Source organism: Notolepis coatsorum, assembly GCF_963971535.1.
Source record: "Notolepis coatsorum genome assembly, contig: SCAFFOLD_403, whole genome shotgun sequence".
In the NCBI taxonomy this organism is placed as follows: Eukaryota; Metazoa; Chordata; class Actinopteri; order Aulopiformes; family Paralepididae; genus Notolepis; species Notolepis coatsorum.
In genome coordinates, this window is record NW_028174536.1 from 101,072 (window position 1) to 119,088 (window position 18,017).

At 47.3% G+C, this 18,017-nt stretch overlaps 1 protein-coding gene across 1 annotated transcript in view; it reads right to left on the bottom strand.

The window, feature by feature from the left end:
- Positions 1-18,017, bottom strand: part of LOC311247534 (solute carrier organic anion transporter family member 1C1-like) — a gene marked incomplete at both ends in the record, with an annotated part of 38,758 nt that overhangs the window by 17,836 nt on the left and 2,905 nt on the right. The window contains 6 exons of the mRNA XM_084338576.1: positions 789-976; positions 8,417-8,582; positions 10,205-10,400; positions 13,850-14,014; positions 15,752-15,997; positions 17,896-17,994. Of these exons, the coding sequence (XP_084194702.1) occupies positions 789-976; positions 8,417-8,582; positions 10,205-10,400; positions 13,850-14,014; positions 15,752-15,997; positions 17,896-17,994 (1,060 nt within the window). The remainder of the gene's footprint in view (positions 1-788; positions 977-8,416; positions 8,583-10,204; positions 10,401-13,849; positions 14,015-15,751; positions 15,998-17,895; positions 17,995-18,017) is intronic.

Below are 18,017 nucleotides of genomic sequence, written 5' to 3' on the forward strand. Positions count from 1 at the left end.
CGCTTTACAATTTGTTCCTCACATTTGTACCCATTCACGCACACATTCACACCGACGGCAGAGGTGACCATGCGAGGTGCCAACCTGCTCATCGGGAGCAGTTAGGAGTTTTGCTCAAGGAGGGTCGGCTACGTGGCGTAGTGGGCAAGGCGCTCCACATTGCTTTCAGTTTAGCTGGTCGTCCGTACTAATACACATTGGCCGTATTAGGGGGTGGGAAACTGATGGGTGGGGATCGGGCGTTGTGGACAGCGACTCCTACAGGTCGGTTGGTGCGCCTGCGCAGTAGAATCAGGAAGTGTCGGGGGCAGCGTGAGCCTCCCACGCGTTACTCCTCGCCACTGAGAGATCGAGCTGCGCAGGTGAAAAGATGCGACTGCTGTTACCTCAAGTACCGGAGGGGACTTGTGCTATGTATGACTTAGTCCACATTGCAGCCGGCTTGTGGGAGGCAAGAAACAGCGTTCGTGACAGGGGAGGGTTGAATTGGACGATACGAAATTGGGATGGGAGGAAAATATAGAAAAATGGGAGAAAAAGTGGATAAAAAAAAAAGGAGTTTTGCTCAAGGACACTTCGACATTGAACCTGGAACCTCCGGATTACCAGACGACTGTTCTACCTCCTGAGCCACTGTTTACTTTGTATTGGACTAATAACACACTGCACTAAGGAATGAAGTAGCAGAGGAGTAGCAGAGGAGTAACAGAGGAGTAACAGAGGTGTAATAAGAGGAGTAACAGAGCAGTAACAGAGGAGCCAGTAGCCTGACAGGGCAGAGGGCTGACCGTATGATGACCATGTAGCCCGGCGTGAATCCCAGGGAGCGGATGAAGTCGCTGAGGACCGACAGGGCCATGTAGGAGGTGAAGCTGCGGCTGCAGGCCCTGGAGTCGGGACACTGGCCGAGCCTCACCGACGTGCTGCCGCCCCCTGCTGGCGAGCCAGAGGACACGCAGCTGCAGTTGTGGAAGACCTTGGGAGACACAAAACAATGACCAAAAATGTTTATCTAAAAAAATATATGACAAAATATTCATCCTTACTGGTACTTTTCTTTCTTTCTTTCTTTCTTTCTTTCTTTCTTTCTTTCTTTCTTTCTTTCTTTCTTTCTTTCTTTCTTTCTTTCTTTCTTTCTTTCTTTCTTTGAGGTTTGGTCCGCTCCCCACCGACTCGCTCCGTTCCTTTAAGGTATTTTGTTAATTAATTGCATTCCCCGCCACACGCTTCTTTCCTGTAAGATGCCGTGTTGATTCGTGCTCTTCCCACCACACGCTTCTGGAGCAATGATCAATTTCATCCCGCAGCTGTCACAGCTTGTCATCAGCGCCCTGTGGCTTTATATACCCTGATTCCCCTAATATCGATGTTGGATCGCTTTGAATATTCCCTGCATCTGCCTTTCTTTCCCGTCGCTGTTCCCTGTCTCTTGCTCCCCAGGACTTTCGTGAAGTATCCCTGTGGAGAACCTGATTCCCCGTACGAAGCTGCGCCTCGTTTATCTGCCCGATTTACACGTTGCGCTCTGGTGAGTTTTTGGAAACAGTTCTTTTTGGATCACCCGTTTTTTGTGTGTTTGTGAAACACCGAAGAGATCCCGTTTTTGTTATACTGTTCTCACCTAATTTTTGTTGTTGGATTTACACTTTGGATTACCGTATTGTTTTTTCTCTGGACTCTGCTAACTGTGTGTATCACACCGAAGATCAAGTCACTTGGATATTTATTTGGATCAGTCACCTCTCTGTTTCTGTTGTGCGCTGGGCTAACTGGGATTTCTCTCTCTCCCTCCGTTTCCACCTGGAGTGTATGCTGGGAGGATCTGCAGAGCGGCTCAGACGTCACAAGCTAATTCCTCACCACCACCTACTGGGAGAATCTGCAGAGCCGCAACATTCTTCACATGCCAGATTCCCCGTTTGTTCTGTTGCTCAACCTAATTCTATCTTGTGACTCTGAGAATAAATACGCCCTTGCTTTGGCTAACTCTGAAACAACTCTCTCTGTGCCGTTGCGCTTGGGGTCGGTTACAAACCCTAACATTACGATCCAACCATGACGACCCCAGCCGACACAGAGAGAGTCAGAACAGCATTGGCAGGCCAGATAGAGTTAACCAAGGGCCACAGCCTACTGCTAGATGCGGCTGCTGTACAGGAACTCCGAGAGCAGGTCCTGCCTATTCAGGGGTCCCTGGGCTCTCTGGCTAGCCAGCAGTCTAGTATTCTCCTCCACTTACACACGCTGAGTGAAACCGTTAACACCTTGCTTGTAACCCCACTTCCTTCAGGAGCCTTGGCCGGAGCATCACCCGCAGCCCTGGCAGGGCCCGCGCCTCCCGATCCCGCACCTCGGGAGCCCCGTCTCTCCGAACCACGGCTGTTCGACGGTAACTTCAAGGATTGTGCCACATTCATCATGCAATGTGAGTTGGTTTTTCGTCATCAACCCAGTCGTTTCACTTCAAGGGGAGCCCGAGTGGCCTACATGACTAACTTGCTCTCAGGCCGGGCAGCCCAGTGGGTCACTGCCTCCTGGGCAATGGAGGCAGACTTCTGTTTCTCCTACCCAGACTTCGTGGCTGAGCTCCGCAGGGTTTTCCACCATCCAGCCCGTGGTCAGGACCCTGGAGCCCGGTTGGGTACCTTCCGGCAGGGCAGCGGCGGGGTTACCGACTACGTGCTGGAGTTCAGACTGGCGGCTACGGAGAGCGGTTGGAACGATCAAGCACTTCGTCTTACCTTCATGAGGGGGCTCAACGACGCAGTCAGGGACCAGCTCGCGACCCGTGAGGAACCTGAGTCCCTCGAGGACCTGTTCAGCCTCGCCATTCGCATCGACGGACGCCTCCAGGAGAGAAGACGTGAGAGAACCCGACAGGGACCTCCAGAGGTACTCCGGACCCCCCGTACTCGTGACGGTACTGCTGGTCGCCCTGCTCCCAACACGACTGGTGGCTTTTTTCCCTCCCGTTCGGTACCCGAGGAGGAACCCATGCAGCTGGGACGTTCTCATCTTAGCCAAGCTGAACGGGAGGCGAGGTTCAGGTCCGGCCTTTGCCTCTACTGCGGTCGGGAGGGACACCGTATCGCCAACTGCCCCACCCGGCCAAAAGACCAGGCTCGCCGGGACCCCGGGAGATCCTGGTGAGCCGTTTTTCTCATTCCCAGAGCCGTGCACCACCTGGCCATCTGATGAGCGTCACCCTGGCCTGGGCGGACCAACGGGCCACGGTGGAGGCACTCATTGACTCGGGGGCTGACGAGAGTTTCCTAGACTTCGAGTTTGCTACCCGGGCCAACATTCCACTTGAGGACCTAGTGAGGCCATTGGAGGTATTCGCATTGGACCAACACCGCCTGGCTGACATCACTCAACGCACCTGCCCTGTCCTGCTCACCATTGCTGGTAACCACGTTGAGAGACTCCAGTTCCTTATCACCAGATCCCCTCTTGTCCCAGTAGTCCTGGGCCGGCCCTGGCTCGCGCTGCACGAGCCCCACATCGCCTGGTCCTCCGGTACCATCAAGGGTTGGAGCTCCTCCTGTCATGCCCAGTGTCTTCAGGCGGCGTCCTGTCCCCCGCCCCGGAGATCCGTTGGTGAGCCGCCTCCGGACCTCTCGACCATACCCCCCGAGTACCACGACCTCATGGAGGTTTTCAGTAAGTCCAGGGCTCAGGCCCTTCCGCCTCACCGGCCTTACGACTGTGCCATCGACCTCCACTCAGGGGCTCCCCTTCCTGGCAGCCGCCTCTACAGTCTGACCGTCCCGGAGAAGGCAGCGATGGATCAATACATCTCTGAGTCCTTGGAAGCAGGACCCATTCGGCCTTCCTCCTCTCCTGTGGCGGCCGGTTTCTTCTTTGTTGGGAAGAAGGACGGAGACCTTCGACCCTGCATCGACTATCGCCAGCTCAACGAGATCACCATTAAGAACAAGTATCCTCTACCTCTCATGAACTCCACCTTCGAGCCTCTCACCCAGGCTACAGTCTTTACCAAGCTGGACCTCCGGAGTGCCTACCATCTAGTCCGTATCCGAGAGGGCGATGAATGGAAGACCGCCTTCAAGACTCCCAGGGGCCACTACGAGTACCTGGTGATGCCGTTCGGCCTCACCAACGCTCCGGCGGTATTCCAGGCGCTCATGAACGACGTCTTTCGTGACATGCTGGAGGAGTTTGTGGTAGTATACCTAGACGACATCCTCATCTTCTCCAAGACCCTCGAGGAACACATCCAGCATGTCCGCCGTGTGCTGGAGCGCCTCCTCCACAATCGGCTCTTCGTCAAGGCGGAGAAGTGCCGATTCCACTCCGACTCCGTCGATTACCTGGGCTTCATCGTGGAGAAAGGCTTGACCCAAGCTGATCCTCGCAAGATCCAGGCCGTGGAGGAATGGCCGGAACCCACCTCTCGGAAGGAGTTACAGAGCTTCCTCGGGTTCGCCAACTTCTACCGAAGGTTCATCCGGAACTACAGTCAAGTGGCGGAACCGCTTACCAGACTGACCTCTCCCGCCCTGCCGTTCGACTGGTCCCCAGCGGCGTGTGCTGCGTTCCGCTCCCTCAAGAAGAGGTTCACTTCCGCCCCGATCTTGCTCCATCCAGACCCCAAGAGACAGTTCATCGTTGAGGTGGACGCCTCGGATACTGGACTGGGAGCTATCTTATCCCAGCGGTCGGCAACGGACCAGAAGGTACATCCGTGCGCCTTCTACTCGCGTCGGTTCCTCCCTGCCGAGAGGAACTATGACATCGGCAATCGGGAGCTGCTGGCGGTTGTGGCTGCCTTGGAGGAGTGGCGTCATTGGCTAGAGGGGGCCGAGGAGCCGTTTACCATTTGGACGGACCACAAGAACCTGACGTACATCCGTGCTTCCAAGCGCCTCAATGGCCGGCAGGCAAGATGGGCCAGCTTCCTCAGTCGGTTCGACTTCTCGCTGACGTTTCGCCCTGGTTCCCGCAACACGAAGGCCGACTCCCTGTCCCGGTTACACTCCAAGGGGGCTCCAACCACTGAGGACCCGACTCCCATCCTCCCAGAGGCCAGGGTGGTAGGAGCGTGCCCTACGCTTCCATCGCGCTCCAGGCAATGTACCGGTTCATCGTCTCTTCGTCCCCGACTCGGTCCGGTCCCGGGTCCTCCAGTGGGGCCATACCAGCCGGTTCGCCTGCCACCCGGGCATTCATCGCACGTTCTCCTTCCTGGCTCGTCGATTCTGGTGGCCCACCATGAGGAACGACGTCAAGGAGTTCGTACTGGCCTGCGCAGTCTGCGCCCGCAGCAAGGCCTCCCACCAGGCACCCTCCGGGCTATTACAGCCGCTTCCCATTCCGAGCCGTCCTTGGTCACATGTGGCGCTGGACTTCGTCACGGGTCTTCCCTCCTCCCAGGGGAACACATGCCTTCTGACCGTGGTGGATCGGTTCAGCAAGGGGGTTCACCTCGTGGCCCTTCCCAAACTTCCCTCGGCGGCCGAGACGGCGGACCTCCTGACACACCACGTGTTTCGCCTCCATGGTTTTCCCCAGGACGTCGTCTCGGACCGGGGGCCCCAGTTCACTTCCCAGGTATGGCGGGCTTTTTGCAAGGGATTGGGGGCAACGGTCAGTCTTTCCTCTGGTTATCATCCCCAGACTAACGGACAAACGGAGAGGATGAACCAGAGCGTGGAGTCTGCTCTTCGGTGTGTGGCTGCCGAGAGACCAGCTTCTTGGAGCCGTTTCCTTCCCTGGGTCGAGTACTCCATCAACTCCATGGTCAGTTCCGCCACCGGCCTCTCACCCTTTGAGGTAACCCTGGGCTACCAACCCCCTATTTTCCCTGCACAGGAGACGGAGGTGGCAGTTCCCTCCGTACAGGACCACCTCGACCGGTGCCGTCGGGTCTGGGAGATCGCCAGGACCGCGCTGCTCCGGTCATCAGAGCGCGCCTGTCGTGGGGCTGACCGGCGCCGGGTTCCTGCGCTGACGTACCACCCTGGGCAGAGGGTGTGGCTTTCCGCGAGGGACCTCCCACTTCGGTCCTCGGCCAAGAAACTTAACCCCCGGTTCGTCGGACCTTTCGAGGTTCTGAAGGTACTCAGTCCGGCGGCGGTGCGTCTTAAGCTTCCTGCGTCCATGCACATTCACCCCGTTTTCCATGTGTCCCGGGTTAAGCCTGTCTCTCTCAGTCCCCTGATGCCTCCTGCTCCGGAACCACCTCCTCCCAAGATGGTGGACGGTCACCCCCAGTGGCAGGTCCGCCGGTTGATGGGCGTTCGACGGCGGGGTCGGGGGTTCCAGTACCTGGTGGACTGGGAGGGGTACGGTCCGGAGGAACGGAGCTGGGTCTCCCGCCGGCTCATCGTAGATCCCGGCCTGATCACCGACTTCCATCGTGCCCATCCGGGCGAGCCGGGTCGGCCTGGTCGCCGGGTGGCTCCCGTGGAGGGGGGGGTACTGTGAGGTTTTGTCCGCTCCCCACCCACTCGCTCCGTTCCTTTAAGGTATTTTGTTAATTAATTGCATTCCCCGCCACACGCTTCTTTCCTGTAAGATGCCGTGTTGATTGGTGCTCTTCCCACCACATGCTTCTGGAGCAATGATCAATTTCATCCCGCAGCTGTCACAGCTTGTCATCAGCGCCCTGTGGCTTTATATACCCTGATTCCCCTAGTATCGATGTTGGATCGTTTTGAATATTCCCTGCATCTGCCTTTCTTTCCCGTCGCTGTTCCCTGTCTCTTGCTCCCCAGGACTTTCGTGAAGTATCCCTGTGGAGAACCTGATTCCCCGTACGAAGCTGCGCCTCGTTTATCTGCCCGCTTTACGCGTTGCGCTCTGGTGAGTTTTTGGAAACAGTTCTTTTTGGATCACCCGAAGAGATCCCGTTTTTGTTATACTGTTCTCACCTAATTTTTGTTGTTGGATTTACACTTTGGATTACCGTATTGTTTTTTCTCTGGACTCTGCTAACTGTGTGTATCACACCGAAGATCAAGTCACTTGGATATTTATTTGGATCAGTCACCTCTCTGTTTCTGTTGTGCGCTGGGCTAACTGGGATTTCTCTCTCTCCCTCCGTTTCCACCTGGAGTGTATGCTGGGAGGATCTGCAGAGCGGCTCAGACGTCACAAGCTAATTCCTCACCACCACCTACTGGGAGAATCTGCAGAGCCGCAACATTCTTCACATGCCAGATTCCCCGTTTGTTCTGTTGCTCAACCTAATTCTATCTTGTGACTCTGAGAATAAATACGCCCTTGCTTTGGCTAACTCTGAAACAACTCTCTCTGTGCCGTTGCGCTTGGGGTCGGTTACAAACCCTAACACTTTCTTTCCTTTCTTTTCAATTCATTGCATTGTATATTCTTGTATGTACCTTCAATGGATTAAATAAAAAAAGACATGCAATTACAACTCATGTGTGAACGACTTCAATTATATGGGGTTAGAATACGAAAACATTCTAATTTTAAAGACATATCAAATGTAGAGACATAGGCATAACATGAGCATACAACTGGCAGAGTAAAAGCAATGCAGAGAGTAAGAAAAGGGTAAAATCCATGCAGGTGATAACAATACGTCTGGTTAATAATGAATGGACAGAACATCATGACACCTGTGGACTAGATTAGCCTCTTCTTCACACCCAAGCCTGATGCGGAATATGATGAAACACCGGTCTGTTTCATTACCTGTAAGAGGACTGTTATATTTATATATGTATAGCTGTGTTGTGGACAGTTCCTCTTAACAGGCACCGACCCGCCCGGTGGGACCTCTTAAGGACGAGCTGCGTGACGTGCCACTTTGCCGACCTCTACAACAGCGGTTCTCGAGTTACATGCCGATATGTGAAGTCTTTTGCAGACTTTAAATGTTTTCTAATACCACTCCCAACTCCCGAGGCTCTAGCTCCGTCAATCATTTGGGCGATCTTGAAAATGATTGGACAGGCTTGTAACCAATGAGTGTGGCTTTCTAATGATACCCGACGTGGGGATGAGCGAATCAGGGATCTAGGTGAAAAGTCCCGAGCGAAAACAGGAAGAGAAAGAAACGCGGAATGCATTGTCTATGAGTCTATGAGAAAAAGTATAAAGTATAGTATTTTGGTTTGCAAAAAAAGTATGCAGTCCTCAAGTTCAAGTTCAAAAATGGCCATTTTTCGGCCCGCTTGTTAAGAGGTTAAATCCTTTGCTTGCATGTCGTGGCTTATAACCTTGTTGGTTATCGGGACCCCGTGCGCTGCCTGTCCGAAGCAGCAGCCCGGCTCGCTCGGAAGTCAGAACACAGACAGAAGAACTTCGACCACGAGACTCGGTAATTCGGCTAATGCGGCTAAGTAATCGATTACGCGGCCAGATGACTACTACTAACTGACAGATTTCTCCAAGCCACGTCACACGCGTGTTGTTCCCCCACCGTGTTCTTCCCGTGTCCGGTGGAGTGGCGGCAGCCGGCCATGCAGGGGGAGGTGTAGGTGATGCTGTTCTCTGAGCAGACCGGGTCCCACTCCTCCGCAGAGCAGGAGCAGCCTCTGTTGCACTCTGAGAAGAGCATGTCCCCGCTGTGCCACACCCCGGGCGTCCTGAAAGACACATGCATCCATTTACCTCTCCCGTCACTCTCCATTGAATGCCATTAATTTATTGACCTCTCCTGCCATTCTCCATTGAATGTCATTCATTTACTGTATTTACCTCTCCTGTCATTCTCCATTGAATGTCATTCATTTACTGTATTTACCTCTCCTGTCATTCTCCATTGAATGCCATTCATTTATTTACTTCTCCTGCCATTCTTACTTATTCATTTATCATTATTATTATTATTATGTTGTTCCTATTTGTGAAAAAATCAATCATGCACTGTAATGTCAAATCACGTTCCATTTTGTACCTGTACCTGGTGAATAAAGAAATCTGAATCTGAATCTGGATCTGGATTCTCCATTGAATGCCATTCATTCATTCATGCACTCATTACAGTCATTTATTCAGTCAGTCATCTGTCCATACATCCATACATCCATCAATTCATCCATCCATCCATCCATCTATCCATTATAGACAGTTTCAATATTTCAAATGCATATTTAATATGTATGCCAAAGCATGCTTAAATGGATAAGTGGACTGCAAATATATATATTGCTTTTATCCAAAGCGCTTTACAACTTATGCCTCACATTCACCCACTCACTCACACATTCACACATCGATGGCGGAGGCGACCACGCGAGGTGCCGACCTGCTCATCGGGAGCAGTTAGGGGTTAAGTGTCTCTCGCTCAAGGACACTTCAACACACTGCTGGGGGGAGCCGGAATCAAACTGGGAACGTTCAGATTACCAGACGACTGCTCTACTGTACCCCTTGAGCCACACCACTTAATTTGTGATCCTTTTTAAAAACTGGTGTACTTTTCTTTGGAATGTTTTCACACAATACTGTCTTTTAGACGTCTAATAATAGCTTCCAATGGCCAATGTCAAGTTCTGACACCTGAACACCTGGAAGTGTTAACCCTTTCACTGCCACACGACCGACGGTCGTAACCGGCTGTCGTGTGGCAGTGAAAGGGTTAACCTTCTGTGTGTCGTCGCAGTGAAAGGGTTAACCATTTGGGTCGTGCGGCGGTGAGCGGTTAATGGATTTGTGATCCAGTGCATGGAGTGGATAGTCAGTCTGCTCATTCACCTGCATCTTGGCCCACTCTGCTAACATCTTCCAAGTAAAACAAACAGTATACTCAAGTCTATTTTCTGAAAGTATCCTTTGCATACTTTAGTATACTTTTCATGTATTCAGGCAGTATACTAAGGTTGTGTTAAATTCACACCGCTAAGTTGTACTTAGTGTGGTAAAGGTTTTACTTAAGATATGCTTAAATTGAAATCACACTTTGACGTATTTTTTGCATTTTGCATACCAAAATAGTTAGGTAAATATCTAAACATTCTTTATTTTATTACACTATATTACCTTAATGACTATCATCATATTACAGTAAACATGTGCTTTGAATTAGTACATGAAAGCACATTATGAAGTATGAAAAAATACACCAAAAGTATAATCTCAGAAAAGTACATACAGTATGGGTAGAAATATACTTTTTAACAGTTTATATAAAAGAAATATATACTTTCAGTATGGACAAATATACAAAGTTTTGACTCGGGCTGGGCCATCTCTCCTCCACACTCACCCGTTATAGGAGGCCGTGAGTCCCGCCACGGGCACGTTGTCGCACTTGGTGCCGAACTGCAGGAGGAGGAGCAGGTAGGCCATGAAGGAGGTGGCGAAGGACAGCTGGGCTCCGGACACGACGCCCAGCCTGTAGCGCTTCATCAGCAGGCCCCCCAGGAAGATCCCCACGGCCATGGCGGGCAGGTTCAGCACACCTGGGGGAGGACAGACACTGTTTTTTTTTTTTTTTTATTATTGCAAAACAAAAATTATTAAAAGTCAGTACTCAACACACAATGCATAATGAACAATTAAGGTGGCTAAAATGACATGCAAGTACAGAAACAGAAAACAAAAAAAAGTATATAATAATATTTTACCGTATACAGTGTATATCCAACGAAATTACCAATTATACAAATGCCTTATACAGGATATACCCCTAATACCTATTATCTAAAACCCTACACACATATGCTCCAGCTCGAACCCCCCCCTCCCGGACCCCTCCTTGGATAGTACCTCCATTATCCCTCGCTCCTAACCAGACACTACCATTATAAGCTAGCTTTTATTCTCTCCACCACTTCTAACCACATTGACATTTTGGATTCGTTGAGACCCAGAATTCTTGCTGTAGATATTTCTTGATAAATCACATCGAGATATGTAAGAAACCAAACCTTCCGGCACATTTTTTCCGGTTGAAACCAGCGTGATGCGATCAGTTTTTTAGCTACTGTGATACCCGATAAAACCAATCTCTTTAGCTGTGGATTTACTGCAAACTCAAAAACATCATTCAATAGTAATACAGAGGGGTGTACTGGTATATTCCAAGATACGAGTTTTGATAATTGATGGGTCACATCTTTCCAGAATGCCTTAACTGGTGGGCAGTCCCAATGCATGTGCATAAATGTCCCTTTGTCTCCATTTGTACATTGGGAGCATTTTGAGTCTTGTTTAAGACCCATTCTGTTCAGTCTTATAGGAGTCAAGTATGTCCTGTGAATATAGTTAAGATTGATTTGTTGATGGTCCGGGTTCCTTGATGTAAGACGGACATTTGCCCAGGCTCCTTGCCAATCAAAGTCACTTTCCAGGTCTGGTATATCCCTCCTCCAGACAGAGTCTAGTTGGAGGGTTTCATACGAGGACGTTAGTAATTGATAATAAAAACCTGAAACAAAACCTCTCGATGTCTCTCTTTCATAGAAGAATTTGTGGTATCTGTGGTGTTCAACTGGTATGTCTAATGGAACACCGTGAGACTTCAAACATATAGCAGTAACTGTATGTAAAAAAGCCATGTGGACCCGGTGAGATTAAACTTTGTGCATATTTCTCCATAACTACAAAAAACCCTGGTTGTTAAAAACATCCCCTAATGAGTGTATGCCTTGCTCTTCCCATATAGGGAATCTTATAGGACGTTTTTCAATTAAGAGTGCATTGTTATTGAATAAGGGAGTGTGATTATGCCATTTTTGTGGGTTAGGATATTTTTTTTGTGTTTCACGCCATATCCGGATCGCATGGGTAATTATGGGGCCAAATTTCCGCTCACAGTGCTTGATTGGTAGTTTAGTGTGTGCTATGTCCTTCAGTCTATGTGGGGCTACTATGTTTTCTTCCAATTTTCTCCAGGATACTAATGCTTGGGGATCAAACCATATTGTCAATGGTCTTAATGTGTACGCCTTAAAATATTGGAAAAAATCTGGAACTGCCATGCCACCGTCTGCTTTATTTCTCTGTACGGTGGATCTTTTTATGCATGGTGGTTTGTTATTCCAAATAAATTTGTATGTGGAGGAGTGTAATATTTTCCAGTAACCCTCTGGAGCGGGTAACGGTAGCATTGAACTGATGAAGTTGATTCTAGGTAGTACATCCATCTTAACTATTGATACCCTTGCCTGTACTGAGTTTTTAAGTCTTGCCCACCTGTCCAGGTCGTCTTAAAGCACACGCTTTAAGATTGTATCCTAAGAGTATACAATCTTATCCTAATCCTAAGCACACGCAAGATTGTATATATATATATATATATATATATATATATATATATATATATATATATATATATATATATATATAGTTATACGCACAACAATAGGCTGTACAAGTGTTAAAACAACAACATCATCATCATTCTTATCATCATCATTATTGTCATCATCATCAACAACAACAAAACACCAGTAAAGATCTATTCTATAGCATGCGCGCAGACACATACACACATACACAAACTTTTGGTGGGATGTGACTGTATACTGAATTAACACACTGTAGGCAAATGAGCTGCTGTGAAAGAAGAGAGGGAGGGACAGAAGAGAAAGAGAAGAGGAAGAAAAGAAGGGAAGGAAAGGGCCATTGAATTAAAACGTCTGCTGCAGGATTCTAACGCTGGCCACAGTCCAAGGCCTGCCAGCTTTGATGTTGATTGGAGCTAAAGTGCCCCTGCTTATGTTTTTACTAGTGCTGTCAGGCGATTAAAGAAATGTATCTAATTAATTACAGGATTTGTAATTAATTAATCGCACACACACACACACGCGCGCACACGCACGCACGCGCACGCACACGCACGCACACACACGCACGCACACACGCACACACACACACACACACCTAAACACACTTTATATTTATTGATAAAGGATTTGCACTAAAACTCGTACACCTTACTGTAAATTGTACCTAAATTGTACCTCATCCCATTTCTGCTTTGCACTATATAGTATTGTATATTAGTACACTGCATAGTATATTGTATATTATATGGTAACTCAGTTACGTCTATTCTGCACCAAACATTGTACATAATGTCTATACTGAACACTGTGACCTCATTTTCTACTTCTAATTTACATGCTATACTATGTTATTATTTCGTACTTATCTTGTCTATAGCAGTGGTTCCCAAAGTCGGGGTCGCGACCCAAAGGTGGGCCGCGAGCAGCCACGGATGGGCCGCGAGATGATAAAAAAAAAAAAAAAAAAAAAAAAAATCTTTATTTTTTTATTTAAAAAGAATTTGTCAGGCCACTGAACTTAGAAGCAGGCCAGGACAGTGTTTCTAGTTGTATTCTAAAATTATTTTCTATTGTATTCTAAAATGTGACTATATGGTTTTATATTAACTTAATAAATAAACAAAAACGAAAAATCTACTTATTTCAACGAACATTTCAAACTAAATAACAGATTATGCACATAAAACACTGAAAACAACCGAAGCAACAATAGTATTTTAATGAGGCTATTATTATTATCATTATTATTTTGCAACAAGTTAGCCCTCTCATAAATAGCACATATAAATGAATAACTAACTTGAACTAACTTAATAGGATTGAAGTGATATTTGGCTTAAAAAAATCGGTCGCCTGGCAAAAAAAAAAAAAAAAAAAAAAAAAAAAATGTGCATTGGGCCGCGGCTCTCTGACGCCTTATTTTCTGGGCCCCGGCCTGAAAAGTTTGGGAACCCCTGGTCTATAGCACAGTCTCTGGAGCGTAACAGTAAGCAGCATTTTGTATAAAAGTATTCTATACTTCTGTATGACAACTATTAAAGAAACTTGAACTTGAAACACACACACACACACTTCCTAAGTGTTCCTAAATGTCCGCCATCTTTGTGCCTGAATGTCACCTCTGAGGAAGTTGGCCCGGGAGGCCGACTGTCCAAACTGCTGCTCCATGTACTTGGTCTTGAAGGTGAAGAGGCCGTAGAGGGAGTTAAAGATCAGGACGTTCCCACAGAGGAGCAGGAAGTAGGAGGGCGTTCCCAACAGCCGCTTCAGGGAGGGGAGGAACCCTGGGAAGAGACGTTCAGCCAATGAGACGAGCCAGAGATTATCCCTGGGAGAAGATTGTTATTGACAACACTACACACTACACGCTACACACTACACACTACACACTACACGATACACGCTACACGCTACACACTACATGCTACACGCTACACGCTACACACTACACACTACACACTACACGCTACACGCTACAAACTACACACTACACACTACACTACACACTACACACTACACGCTACACGCTACACGATACACGCTACACGCTACACGCTACACGCTACACACTACACACTACACGATACACGCTACACGCTACACACTACACACTACACACTACACTACACACTACACGCTACACGCTACACGCTAAACGCTACACACTACACACTACACTCCACACTACACACTACACACTACACACTACACGCTACACGCTACACGCTACACGCTACACACTACACGCTACACACTACACACTACACGCTACACGCTAAACGCTACACACTACACACTACACTACACGCTAAACGCTACACACTACACACTACACTACACTACACACTACACACTACACACTACACTACACACTACACGCTACACGCTACACACTACACTATACACACTACACGCTACAAAGGGATAGACCAGGGGCCTCAAACTCATTCCATCATGGGCCAAGTTTTCATTTTTATGCACTTCTCCATTGAAGGTAAACTAACATGGACAGCATTCACATCACAGCCTGAATAATATCACAATATTAACCACAGCATACTGGATTATCCTGAATAATATCACAATATTAACCACAGCATAGTGCGGATCCGACTGTCTATTCTTCTGATAGCAGGTGTTTAATCAAAGATCCCCGCTTTCTAGTGTTGCACAAGGACCAATCAGCATGGGTATGGGCGGGTTCATTTTCCATTGATGGGGATTTGATTGGCTGTTTACCTGTGGTCGCAGGATTAATAACATTAACGTTAGTTCGGCCAGATAAACAATTAAAATATACTAATTAAAATGGTTGGACCTGTGAGATTTGTACTTTGTACTTTGTAGGTCTCCATTTTAAATGTAAGGAGTAAAAAGTATGTTTTTTTTCTCTGAAATGTAATGGAGTAAATGTACAAAGTATACAAACCTAATAATACTCGAGTAAAGTACAAATCCCCCAAAACAGTACTTAAGTATTGTAACGAAGTACAATTACTCAAGTACTTTACACCCCTGCACACTACACACTACACGCTACACTACACAGCAATGGTTGGGATGAGAATGTACTAATGCAGGGATTTTCCCCAACCCTTTTTGATGCAAATGTCACAAGGTTGAAACCTTGCAATGGTAGCTCCTTGGTGTAAACTCACTCCTAAGTTAAATACACCCCCACGTTGCCACTTGAATTGGGTTCCTTTTCAGGTGTCAGAATGGATAAGACCGCCGTGGTCACATAATAAATAAACATAATAATGTGGTAACTTCAAAACAGAGAGTTTGCCGTTTGTTTTCTGGACAGTGACATGTTGAATCAAACGCGGACTTTGAGTAGAAATAACGACTTGGAAGTTCCTCTCACTATCCACTCATTCGACCGGCCGTGATGTATAGCTAGTGTCGCGAAGCATTGCATATTATTACATCCAGGGACGAGCGACTGTGACCCCAGGATTTAACACACCCTGGAATAACTAGAATGACATTTCTTTCACACCGTACTGTAGAGGCTATACCTTTAGCGAGGTCAGAGAGTTTGACGTCGTGGTGGTTGTTGTTGTTGTTAACGGCCTCTTCTTCTGACCCGTCCTGGGCGTCACGGTCGGGGGGTGACCTCCTCTCCTCTCCCCCCTGCTTGGGCAGCGAGCGGGGCAGAAACCAGAAGGGGATGCCTGCCACCAGCAGGATGGCAGAGGACACCAGGAAGCCCACCCACCAAGCGCCCACCCAGCGGGCATCTTTAGGGGTGATGGTCACACTGTCTGATGGGGAGACATGCAGGTGGGTCACAATAGAGGCCTTTCACAGAATGTTTAGAATGTTAACATGGCCCACCCGCATTTCACTGTATGCCCTGGTATGTACAGTATGTGACAAATAAACCTCTTGAATCTTGAATCTTGAATCTAATAGATGGGAAATACATCAACAAAGATTTTTATAAGCTAGTGTCTTATTATTGGATCTTGTAAAGTCACAGTGGAACACCAGGGCCTAATATCATGCGTTTGACCTACTCTACTGCACAGATATTAAGCGTTTCCGTTTGCTATGTTAAGTTGTTTAGTTGTACCTTTATGAATCCCCTTGGGGACATTCGACCTCTGTATTTGACCCATCCTATAACTATTATGAGCAGTGGGCACTCGGGGAGGCCAGTTGTAACGCTGGCACTGCCTGGCAGGAAACCTAGCATGTAAACTCCATATATCGAAAGGCCCCCCTGCTGTGAGGCAACCGTGTTAACCACTGCGCCACCGTGCCACCATACAGCAGCACAAATAAAGGCACTGCTGGGATTCGAACCCAGGATCTCCACAGCACCAGAGAAAGCTATTTGTTGGCTGTTGTTGAAAATGGTTACCGGTGTTCAGGGGTGTAAAGTACTTGAGTAATTGTACTTCGTTACAATACTTAAGTACTGTTTTTGGGGATTTGTACTTTACTCGAGTATTATTAGGTTTGTCTACTTGTACTTTTACTCAATTACATTTCAGAAAAAAAAACATACTTTTTACTCCTTACATTTAAAATGCAGACCTACAAAGTACAAAGTACAAATCTCGCAGGTCCAACCATTTTAATTAGTATATTTGTTTCTCTGGCTGAACTAACGTTAACGTTATTAATCCTGCAGCCGCACTTTATTTAAAAACAGCCAATCAAATCTCCATCAATGGAAAATGAACCCGCCCATACCCATGCTGATTGGTCCTTGTGCAAGACCAGAAAGTGGGGGATCTTTGATTAAACAGCTGCTATCAGAAGAATAGACAGTCCGAACAAAAAGTTTTTACTTTTACTTTTAAGTACTTAAGTACATTTTAAAGTAGAAACTTTTTGACTTTTACTCAAGTGTGTTTTTAGCCAGTTACTCTGACTTTTACTTGAGTACAATTTTGAGACGCTACCCATACTTTCACTTAAGTATCATTTCTGGGTACTTTTTACACCCCTGCCGGTGTTACAGGCAGTCAAGAAGGAACAGAGACAAAATACACAAGCATTCTGTGCAAAGCCTGTATTGTATCAACCACAAGCTGAATCTGTAGAGACCCCACAAAGGGCTGGCAAAACCTCACTTGAGCGTGTGTTTCAAGGAGAGAGACAGTGAGCAGTTGTTGAGGTGGGCAGGAAAATGCTACATGCAATTAGAAACTGGCCCCTGGTAAATGTCCAAACCCCCACCCACCCACCCAACCCCCTCCAATGTACAGTTTCTTCCCCTTCGGATGTATATATTTTTATTTTATGTGTATCTGCCAATTTCATATATATATATGTCTATTTTATGTCTATTTTATGTGTATCAGTGGCAATCAAACCGTAAACACAGAGGCCTATTAAGATGTTAGATCCTAATATGAAAAATGGTGTGATTAAATGTCATATGGATGCCTTATCTTGACTTTGTCTACTCCGTCGCTGTCTATTTTATGCTTGTTTTATGCCACATTTTGTCTGAACTTTATGCATTGTTCTTAATCTGCAAATTCTGTGCTCATTTTATGCCATACGGTATGAATGTTTTTTTTTTTTTTTTTTTTTTTTTTCTGCTGTGAAGCACTTTTAGCTGCAATTATTGTATGAAATGTGCTATACAAATACAAATACAAGTTTAAAAGTAATCTACTGACAGCAAATGTTGTAACAAACTCACCCAAATCCACATATCCAATATCCACGTAGAGTTTGGCACAGTAGGAGCCCAGGAGGAATCCAAATATGGGCCCCAGGAGGGTGATGGTCTGTACACAAGCTGTCGATTCAAGATTCAAGAGA